This window comes from Cebus imitator, unplaced genomic scaffold (assembly GCF_001604975.1).
Source record: "Cebus imitator isolate Cc_AM_T3 unplaced genomic scaffold, Cebus_imitator-1.0 Scaffold12, whole genome shotgun sequence".
NCBI classification, from domain to species: domain Eukaryota; kingdom Metazoa; phylum Chordata; class Mammalia; order Primates; family Cebidae; genus Cebus; species Cebus imitator.
In genome coordinates, this window is record NW_016107327.1 from 11,430,782 (window position 1) to 11,442,477 (window position 11,696).

Sequence of the window (11,696 nt, forward strand, 5' to 3'; positions counted from 1 at the left end):
TAATAGTCAAAAAATGCCAAACAAACAAAACAAAAATGCCAAATGACTGTAAATACACTTTTCAAACTGTTTTATCTAAGAGTTTACTCACTTTCACACTGCGGCTTATAGTATTTCCAATCTAAGAGATTTATTTTGCCTGCATAGGAATCTACGTATTTTAAATTGAAAAATTTTTAAATATTTTTAAGGTTTTAATGAGTCCTATCAAAACATATTTGTATAAAGGAAGGTAGCCCAAGGTCACTGTTCCCAATTGTGTACACAGCCTGCCCTCTAGTGTTTTCTTCTAAACTATACCAAATTTTAAATCATAGTCATAATCTCAAAATGTTGGGTTAATAGGATTAAACACTGAGTCATCAAATTGACAGGACAAAGCTAAATCCCTGACACGGATGAAAATTAAAGCAGAGAAAAACAAAGATCCTTCCAGGAACTGGCGGCAACTTCACTGGGGAGATATTGCAAAGTTAGTGGTAACTAGACTGTATTTAAAAGTTTTGTTTTGTGAACCGGATATTGGTAGAAGGAGAAGAGTTAGTTGAAATGATGTATGTAAAATGTGATAACTATATAATTACTAGTACAGTTGCTAGTTTATGATTTTATTAAAAAGGCATTCCAAATGTTGATCAAATAAGGGAGTTTTCTGTGGTTGTTTTCTTTTTAAATAGTAGATATACGTAAAGCAGTTAACTATCCCCTTTGTGGGAGTTAAAATAGTCAAGGTTATTTTATAGTTTTAACTTTATTAAAGCATATGGCTATTCTAATTTCTTTAACTTTTCTTAGTAAGGTTTTAACCTTTGTATTTGGAATATTTATTACTAATGTATATCAAATTAAACTCAAAGGGAAATTCCTTAAATGAGAAGAAAAAATTTTAACTGTGCACTATTCATATAGCATAATGGGTTTTACAAGGAGTATGAGAAAAATATGTGTGGTTGATTTTGCTTTCTTAAAAAAAAAAATGGCAAACCACCTAGGTAAAAACTCACTTGAGAACATAGAATTTTGGAGGGAAAAAAAAAATCCCTCTAACAGATTCTAATCAATTCTATATTTAGAGATGTTTGCTGTTGACAAGGAAATAAAATGAAGCTTGGGCTCTGAGAGGACGTGATCTATCCTGCCCATTGCGTTGAGTTTCAAGTACTTCAGATGGCGAACTTATTTAACTGTTAGGAAGAATTTAAACCAAATAGGGACTTGATTTTTTTTGTTTGTTTTTTTTTTAACTTACATTTCAAGCTTCCTTATGTCTCAGGCACATTAGCATAAGTTGTCTAAAGTTATGAAGAAAAATTGAAGCAAAAATGCTTTGGAACCCCATGTGTTTTCAATTGATGCCAACAGAAACTAACCTAATGGAAGGCATTTGATGTGGGTTTATTTTTCCTTTGCAGTAACAGCGGGATCATGAAGCCGCCACTCTTGGTGTTTACCGTGTATCTGCTATGGTTGAAAGATTGTCACTGTGCACCTACTTGGAAGGACAAAGCTGTGATCAGTGAAAACCTGAAGAGTATGTTTGGTTTCTTATCCGTGCTGTGTCCTGTTTGCATGTGGGCTGTCTTGCTGGCATTTATAGTGAGTCGCAGTTGAGAGATAACCCTATTCACTGTCTGCACGGTGAAACGTCCTCCAGGCACTTAAACCAAGTCATCATGACTCCAAACATCTGGATAAAAATAGAAAATTCCAATCACGTCTCTGCAAACGTTCACATTTCCACATCCGGATAAAAATAGAAAATTCCAATCACGTCTCTGCAAACGTTCACATTTCCAGATGTTTGTATCATGTAGATAAAACTTGCCAATTTTTTCACTGCATTTTTTTGGATCATCCAGATGGCTGGTGTCATCTCAGCACAGCTCTAACGAACAGTAAAATACTTTTCTAGCATTTGAAAAATTAAGCCATTAGAGTAATCTGTGCAATTATTGTTAAACTAGTGAAAGAATGGGTTATAATTACATTGATCTGGTTGTTCTATGGCCATTAACTTGCAACCTTTGCTTGGTGATAAATGCTTTGGGTAGTTAATATCAATTAGGTAAAATGTAGCTGATTTGGGGTCTGTAATTAAATTCAGAGTCAAGAATAAGCTCCTTAGGAAGCCCCATCAGTTATTTTGAACAGGTAATGACAGTTGATTTTAAAACTACTAAGGGCTTATTAAAGGTATAAGACATGTCCATTAGGTTATAAAGGAAGCTTGTATTACATGGGATATATTCTAGGTTTCACGCCTCTTTGGAATGTAATTGAAGCTGAAAGAAAGAGAAATTGTTGATTGTGTCTGAGGTCCCCAGCTGGGCACTTAATATAAATTGTTTGTGAAGAAAATGCAAAATTTTCCCTAATATAAACACACTTGAGTCTTAAATGAAAAAAAAATGGATAAATGAAAACAGGGCCTGAGCAAAATGACAAGAAGGAGGTTCAGTGACCTCTGATTTGTTTAGGGGCTCACAAGTGAGGAACAGAAGGTACGGTCCGTGTGGCAGCTGGGTCCATGTGGCAACTGACAGCTAATTCATTATCATCTGCTTTCAGAGTATGAGCCTATAAAAGAACAATTGAACCTCTTTTTAGGAGACATGAAAGATTGGTGCACTTGGTGTTCTGTAACCTGATCAGATCTCAAAGAAAAAATTGCCATGTGTCTTTTAGGTTTTTCTGAAGTGGGGGAGATAGAGGCAGATGAAGAAGTGAAGAAGGCTTTGATTGGTATTAAGCAGATGAAAATCATGATGGAAAGGAAAGAGAAGGAACACACCAATCTAATGAGCACCCTGAAGAAATGCAGAGAAGAAAAGCAGGTACAGTCATTGAAAATAATGTCTGTTCTTACACAGATCTGCACCAGAAATATTGCATTTGTTAATGCCATTGATGAATTACTTATTTTCCCTAATAACAAATTTTATGGATAGTTGCTTTAATTAGAGGAAAAGTTTGAAGGAAAATTCAGATTTCCTTGAAGAGCATATTTCCTGTAGGATAGGCTTCTGCAGGACTCCAAACCTCAGAATCTGGGGGATTCATCGCTGTGTAAGTGCTGTTTTCTCAAAAATCAATAATTTTTGGTCTCTTCTGAGTTAATATATTGAGTCAAAATTATTTGGAGTGTTTTTTAACTAGATCAGTGGTCTCCAGAGTTGTTGTTTTTTCTTTTTTGAGAGAGTCTCCCTCTGTCACCCAGGCTGGAGTTGATCCCAGCTCACTGCAACCTCTGCCTCCTGGGTTCAGGCAATTCTCCTTTCTCAGCCTCCCCAGTAGCTGAAATTACAGGTGCCCACCACCACGCCTGGCTAATTTATTTTATCTTATTTTATTTTTTAGTAGGGGTTTCACCATGTTGGCCAGGCGGGTCCTGAACTCCTGGGCTCAAGTGATCCTCCCACCTCAGCCTCCCAAAGTGCTGGAATTACAAGCATGAGCCACCATGCCTGACCCAAAGTTTTTTGGTCTCTCATTTCTACGACTAAAAAGTTTGTTAGCACTCACTCCTAAATATATGCATATTAATTTACATATAAGTTAGATACATGAATTGCTACCATTAATATCTCAAGGCACAATATGTATTTAAGGTGAGATTCATCATTAGCGAGTGTGGATGTAAGTCCACATTTCAAATAATCTTCTAGATACTTTGAAACTTTTAGCCAACTTACCAGATCTGATTAGATCACCATAGTTTTCCTTTGTCACATGGCCAATAAAGAGCTCACGACGATGAACTGTCAGCCCTGCCATTTGCTTTTTGTCCACTGAGCTTAAATTATTCATTTGTTTTTAATCTGCCAAGTTTTTTTTTCCAAGAATCTTATTAAGCCTCCTGTCCGTTTAGTGAAGGTTAGTTTAGTTAAAACTAGATAATAAAATCCATTAGTCTACCTGAGTTCTTGTACATGGCAATTCATTACAATTGGCTTCATGTGAACAGAGCAAGGGTGCTACGGTCGATGCTTCTGGAATGTAGAGGATCAATCCCTTCTTTCCCAAGGTTCTAACACAGGTGGGCACATGTGATGTCTGACATATGCATCTCAAGAGAGCACCATGTAGCCAGGCATGGTGGCTCACACCTGGAATCCCAGCATTTTGGGAGGCCAAGGCGGGTGGATCATCTGAGGTCTCGAGTGCTAGACCAGCTTGACCAACATGGAGAAACCCCATCTCTACTAAAAATACAAAAAACTAGCCAGGCGTGGTAGCACCTGCCTCCAGCTACTCAGGAGGCTGAGGCACGCAAATCGCTTGAATCCAGGAGGCAGAGGTTTCAGTGAGCCCAGATCACACCGTTGCACTCCAGCCAGGGCAATAAGATCGGAACTCCATCTCAAAAAGAAAAAAAGAGAGTACCATGTATATCCGATAATGCATTAACCTAATTCACTTTTAAAAATTCAAATAGCTGCTGGGCACAGTGGCTCACGCCTGTAATCCCAGCACTTTGGGAGACTGAGGCAGGTGGATCATGAGGTCAGGAGTTCAAGACCAGTTTGGCCAAGATGGTGAAACTCCAACTTTACTAAAAATATAAAAAATTAGCTGGAGGGAGGGAAGGGGATGGCAGGTGCCTGTAATCCCAGCTACCTGGAAGGCTAAGGCAGGAGAATCACTTGAACACTGGGGGGAGGACAGAGGTTGCACAAGATCGGGCCACTGCACTGCAGCCTTAGGCGACAGAGTGAGACTTTGTCTCAAAAAAAAAAAAAAGAAAAAAGAAAGAAAAAGAAAAATTCAAATAGCTTTACTTAATAGCTATAGCTCTAACTATGTATTTTATCAATCAAGAATACATATTATATTCAAATGTCCTTGGAAGATGTAAAAAATTGTTCATATGCTACAGTATAAAGTTCAGTACATTTCTAAACTATAGACATTGAATAGCTTGCAGTTTAATGACATTAATAATTAACATCACACTCAAAAACAATGATTTTTTTTTTTTTTTTTTTTTTTTTTTTAAAAAATTTTTTTTTTTTTTTTTTTTTTTTTGAGACAGAGTTTTGCTCTTATTACCCAGGCTGGAGTGCAATGGTGCAATCTCGGCTCACCGCAACCTCCGCCTCCCGGGTTCAGGCAATTCTCCTGCCTCAGCCTCCTGAGTAGCTGGGATTACAGGCATGCGCCACCATGCCCAGCTAATTTTTTGTAGTTTTAGTAGAGACGGGGTTTCACCATGTTGACCAGGATGGTCTCGATCTCTTGACCTCGTGATCCACCCGCCTCGGCCTCCCAAAGTGCTGGGATTACAGGCGTGAGCCACCGCGCCCGGCCTTTACAATGATTTTTTTTTTTAAAAATGTTATCTTCAAACATTACCCTTAAATCAAACAGGAAATTAAAATTTAACAAAAATAATTTGGAAAGTCTTTTCAATTTTCATGTTGAGAGTAAATTACTTTTTATATTTTTATTTTTTGAAAAATGTTAAATTTTAAAATATGTATAACAAAATTTACCATCATAACCATTTGTAAGTGTACCGTTCAGTAGTGTTGAATACATTCACATTGTCATGCAACAAATCTCCAGAATTCTTTTCATCTTGCAAAAACTGAAAGTCTATACATATTAAACAATGCCCCATTCACCCCACCCCAGCCAGACTTTTAATTAAAAGGTGTAAGTGAAAGTTCTAATATTTTCTATCTATCCCTCTATAAAGTTGAGGGCCACTGAATTCCAGATTGCTGCTGGCATCTTTTTACTTCTGAGCATCACGGCCTCTGGGAGTCCATTAAGCAACTGGAGCCAGGTAGTGTGACAGGCTGACCCCAAAGCTGTGTGTCAGCCTGTCATCCGACTGATTGATCTTGCAGCCGCACCTACTGCCCTGAGTCAGTCAGGATTCCAGCAAGGAAAGGAGAATGCCCCACCAGCAGCTGCAAAACTCTTCTCCCTTTTGGCAGCAATCAAAAGATTTTGAAGAAATCCAAAATAGCTCCTCATCAGAAAAATGTGGAAGCCCCTCCAGCTGGGATCTTCCCTGGTGGGCTCGTGAGCTTGGCCATCTGGGAATAGAGACACTAGATAGCACTAATACACTCTTCACAAAACACATTATCACATGAAATACTTTGAACATCTGGGTAAACCACTAGTTTCATTTACATCTAAGAAAACCGGTGTTTGGGATGTTTGTTAATTAACATGTTATTCCAACACTGTAATGAGTGCACTGAGATAAAGTCAGCAGATGTGTGCACGTGGGACCCAGTGACTTTCTGCTTTTCTCACTTCCCTGAACCTCCTGGCAAGGAAGATAGGGCATACAGCTATAATAAGAATATTCCAGTTTGGGTGGGTCAAGGAAGCAAATGCTGATTTCACTTCTGGCTCTGAAGAATCCAAGCAACTAGGAGAATTTTTGTTTATTCTTAAAAATTTTATCGTACAAAAATTCATTGAATTATACTCAAGTTTGAGGCACTCAATTAGAAAATTGGAAAAAAAAATCTCTTTAACCCTGAGTATCCCTCCATAAAATTACTTTAAGCCTAGAATAAAGGTCAGCTTAGACAATTTATGAATCAGCAAATATGGTGTAAGCAACCGCAGTCTCCCAATATTGAGCCCTACCCATTCTAGGGGGTAACTGCTTGGTGGTGACCCAAGATCATCACTGACCCCTTCTGCCACCCCTCCTTATTAATATTTAGTGGGACCATATGAAACTTACTAAGTAGGAAATCCTAGAGAAGGTTAGAGTGATTTGACCCCCAAACCAGGTTTTATTTGTTTTTGTTTTTAATGAAACGGGGTCTTGCTGGCCAGGTGCAGTGGTTCACGCCTATAATCCCAGCACTTTGGGAGGCTGAGGCAAGTGGATCACCTGAGGTCAGGAATTTGAGACCAGCCTGGCCAACATGGTGGAACCCTGTCTCTACTAAAAACAAAAAAATTAGCTGGGCATGGTGGTGTGCGCCTGTAGTCCCAGCTACTCAGGAGGCTGAGGCAGGAGAATTGCTTGAGCCTGGGAGGCGGAGGTTGCAGTGAGCAGAGATCGTGCCACTGCACTCCAGCCTGGGCAACAGAGAGAGACTCTGTACCAAAAAATAAAGAAAAAGAAATGGGGTCTTCCTATGTTGCTAGGCTGGTCTTGAACTCCTGAGCTCAAGAGATCCTCCTGCCTCACCTTCCCGAGTAGCTGGGATCCTAGGCACGGGCCACCACTTCTGGCTCAACACCAGGTTTATATAGTACTGTTGATAAACTGTCAACTATAGGAATAGAGTTACAAGCATGAATCTGCCAGTTGGTACAATGTCTAGCAGGAAATGGAAGGCATCGGTAGGACATTCCTACAGAAATATTTACCAGACAGAGGTCTGCTTCGTCCATGGCAATGTTTCACTTCCAAAACTTGGGACCCCTGATTTGGTAACTGTTTCTTGTTATGCTTCTGGGCAGTCAGTGGAAGGAAGCCTGAGAGATACTAGTTATTAGAATGGACTAGTTATAATAATAGATTCCTTGCCTATGATAATAGATGCCTTACCTATGATAATGGATACTAATTATAATAATAGATGCCTTGCTTGTTTAACTCATTTAATGCGAAGACCTTGAGAAATAGATACCATTATTCTTATTGGCAAATGAGGAGACTAAGGCTTACACATATTAATAAGTAATTTGCCCAAGGGTACACAGTCACTGTAGTTTGGAATTGGGAATATTAGGATTTTGGCTTATGGGGACAATGCACAGAATATGTAAAATTGGGACTGACTGAGAAAATTCCGTAGGTATTGTTACATGCCTTGGAGAAACAACCCTTTTTTTTAAGATAGAGTTTCATTCTTATTGCCCAGGCTGGAGTGTCATGGTGCGATCTTGGCTCACTGCAACCTCCGCCTCCTGGGTTCAAGTGATTATCCTGCTTTAGTCTCCCAGGTAGATGAGTTTACAGGCACCCACCACCATGATCAGCTAATTTTTGTATTTTTAGTAGAGACAGGGTTTCACCATGTTGGCCAGGCTGGTCTCAAACTTCTGACATCAGGTGATCCGGCCGCCTTGGCCTCCCAAAGTGCTGGGATTACAGGCGTGAGCCACCACGCCCAGCTGAGAAACAACCATTTTAAGATGTAAGATTCAGCCCAGTGCAGTGGCTCATTCCTGTAATCCAAGCACTTTGGGAGGTCAAGGTGGGCAGATCACTTGAGGCCAGGAGTTCGAGACCAGCCTGGACAACATGGTGAAACCCCGTCTCTACTAAAAATGCAAAAATTAGCCAGGTGTGTTGGTGTGCACCTGTAATTCCAGCTACTTGGGAGGCTGAGGCAGGAGAATCGCTTGAACCTGGGAGATGGAGGTTACAGTGAGCTGAGATTGCACCACTGCGCTCCAGCCTGGGTGACACAGCCAGACTCTGCCTCAAAAAAGAAAAAAAAAGATGTAAGATTCCAAAATTGTTCTGCAAAGTCCAAGGACACACATGCACACACACACACACACACACACACACACACACACACACCTGTCTGAGTCAAAATGTGCATTTGGCAAGCTGGGGCCCTGGTAGTTTTCTTATGTGGATCATAGCAAATGCTACCTGGCTTAGCAGCAGAACTTTACAATGAGCTCAGCTGACAAATCCTAGCCAGGCAGAGAAAATGTAGAAGACTGTCAGTGTCCAGGTGATTCTCTGGAGTTAGTACTCCAGGAAAGGGTCATTTCCATTAGCTCTGAGGCTGTCTTCATATGGACAGGTACACTATACTCACTTCATTCCCCTCCACAATATCTCGGCATAGAGTGAGCTGGGGTTCAGAAATCCACACTTGCAGGGAAGCCAGGGGTTTAGGCAGGGGCACAGGAAGAAAGGTCTGTTGCACTATTGTGCTGACCCACAAGGCATTCCAGGGGCATGGCTGAGGCTTGCAGGGACAGGTGCCACTGCTGCTGGGCTCCTCACCACCTGGAGCAGGACTTGGCTAAGTACAGCAAACACCACAAGGGGGAGCGCTGGGAATACAGACAAGAAGAACAAAGCTGGCTAAAGGATGGTATCTCTGCAATTAGAATGTAACTCAACGGGAACATTTAATTTGACATACAAGAATTGCACTTTCTTGCAATGTTTAAGGATGTACAACAGTTAAAGGCAGCATAAATGAAAGAAATAAAATATGCCAGCTTTATAAACTGTAAAGCCCACTTTCCCCCTCCCTGGATGAGAATTGAAGACAGACTTACCAGTAAGTAGGTAAATCACAGTTGTTTCCAGATCGGGATGGCGTCTTCATTGTCAGGTCTCCCACATCTAGAGTAATGTCTGTCACATAGCAAACATGCAACAAATACTTATTGAACAAATGAAGGAACAGATGAATAAGATTTACAGTCTTCAATAGGGATCAATTAGTGCTCTTTTCTTAGACAGAAAGCTTTGGGAGAGATCTGTCAGCTGCGAGGCACCTGAAGGAGAAAGAATGAAAATGCAGTTTAGAATGTGCGCATTTCAAAGGGTGAAATCAGCTAAGGTGCATTTAGAATCATGAAAAGGAAATTGGACTTTTGTTTCTACTTTTAATTAGGAGGCCCTGAAACTTCTGAATGAAGTTCAAGAACACCTGGAGGAAGAAGAAAAGCTATGCCAGGTGTCTTTGGCCGATTCCTGGGCTGAATGCAAGTCTTGCCTGAAAAATAACTGCATGAGAATTTATACAACCTGTCAACCTAGCTGGTCCTCTGTGAAAAATAAGGTAAGATAAAAAGAGAGCTCAAGATTCACAGTTCTTAAGGCACCTATTTCAGCTTCCTTTTTTATTAGTTTATGTTAATATTTAGAACAGAGATGCCCGATCTGTTATAGGCCTTTTGCTTTCTAGAATCTAACACTAATGCTACGTACCATCACCTGTGTAATACGCAATTTATAAGTTACAGCATCCATTCAGTGGACACTGAATGCATCTCTTTAAATATCTTGGCTTTCTGCTTTGTATTTGTTATTTGTGAACATGTTCCCACTAGATGATAAGCTCTTTGAGGGCAGGAATCATATCTTGTTTATCTTCATTTGGGCATTAGAGGCATCCAATAAATGTTTACCGAATTTCATTCAGAATCATAGTATTGCAGTCTCTGATTTCAATCTACATTAATTTTTCCTTCTGGAGGCCATTTAAAGATATTCTCTGCCTCCCAAATGTCACCTTCAACATGCTTGCCTCCTTATGTATAGCATGCACACATGTGCACACACACACACACCCCTTCATGTCCCCTTTTGCCCCACCCATGTATGTCCTATAGGACTGGCATGTTTTCTTTTTTGTCCCCTTTGGTTGTCTTCTGAGCAGAGGGATCACAGAGGGTGCTGACCTGAATAGGATGAGCTCTGCCCCACTAAAGGCTCCAATTAGGCTAGATTTTCCTTCCCCTTCAAGAAGTGAGCTGAATACAAAATTGAGTGGAATTTCACGCTCCATATTACAGCACACACTAATTAGAGTATGCTCCTGGCTTGGCAATGCCATACTCAGTTACAAAGGGAGCAACTACTAAAATGATGAATGCGCCAAGTTAATTTGCCTCCACTACTAACTGCATCTGCTCTATTTTTGGAGCCACTGTTACCTGCTAATACACCAGAATATGGTGTAATGAGCACCAGCAGGAAGTCAGGAGATTTGGGGACCTCAGTCGTGTGATCTTATGAAAACTTCTTGAGGCTTTAAAGATTTGTTTTTGTGGATGAAGAATCAAGTAAACAGAAGCCGGTATAGGGAGAGGCAGACAATCCATCCAAATTACTTTCTTTTCTTTATTTTTTTCTTGAGACATGGTCTGGCTCTTTTGCCCAGGCTAGAGGGCAGTGGTGCCGTCTTTGCTCACTGCAGCCACCACCTCCTGTGTTCAAGTGATTCTCCTGCCTCAGCCCCCTGACTAACTGGGATTATAGGCACCTGCCACCACACCCAGCTAATTTTTGTATTTTTAGGAGAGACGGGGTTTTACCATGTTGGCCAGGCTGGTCTTGAACTCCTAACCTCAGGTGATCCATCTGCCTCAGCCTCCCAAAGTGAAAACTTGACTTTTTAGGCCATCAGTGGGCAAATGCAAGCCAGGAGAAATTTCAGATCCTGTTTCCATAGGCAAAGACAAAGCCAGGTATAAGAGGGTTAAGAAATTATCTTAAAGTTAATTGCCTCATCCTAGCTTGCCCAGAATTATTCTTGATTTGAAATGACTACTGTAAGTTGACTTTAAAATTTACAATAAAAAATGGTCCAGGGCCCGGTGCGATGGTTCACGCCTATAATCCTAGCACTTTGGGAGGCCAAGGAGTGTGGATTGCCTGAGCTCAGGAGTTTGAGACCAGCCTGGGCAACATGGTGAAACCCTGTCTCTACTAAAATACACAAAAAAATTAGCCGGGCGTGGAGGCATGCAACTGTAATCCCAGCTATTCGGGAGGCTGAAACAGGAGAATTGCTTGAAAACCCAGGAGGTGGAGGTTGCAGTGAGCTGAGATTGTGCCATTGTACTCCAGCCTGAGCAACAGAGCATGACTCTACCTCGAAAGAAAGAAAGAAAGAGAGAAAGGGAGAAAGGGAGAAGAAAGAAAAAGAAAGAAAGAAAGAAAGAAGAAAGAAAGAAAGAAAGAAAGAAAGAAAGAAAGAAAGAAAGAAAGAAAGAAAGAAAGAAAGAAA

The 11,696-nt window shown here is 40.6% G+C and overlaps 1 protein-coding gene across 4 annotated transcripts in view; it reads left to right on the top strand.

The window, feature by feature from the left end:
- Positions 1 to 369: 369 nt before the first annotated feature.
- The window catches only part of CLUL1 (clusterin like 1), a 35,205-nt gene continuing 23,878 nt past the window's right edge, over positions 370 to 11,696 (top strand). For 2 of the 4 annotated variants that reach the window (XM_037728169.1, XM_017499082.2), the window contains exons 1-4: positions 370 to 472; positions 1,413 to 1,531; positions 2,686 to 2,834; positions 9,576 to 9,743. In XM_037728169.1, coding sequence (XP_037584097.1) covers positions 399 to 472; positions 1,413 to 1,531; positions 2,686 to 2,834; positions 9,576 to 9,743 — 510 coding nt within the window. In that variant the 5' untranslated portion in view covers positions 370 to 398. Of the gene's footprint in view, positions 480 to 1,412; positions 1,532 to 2,685; positions 2,835 to 9,575; positions 9,744 to 11,696 lie in introns of all 4 variants that reach the window. The other 2 variants (XM_037728174.1, XM_037728171.1) reach the window with 2 other exon arrangements.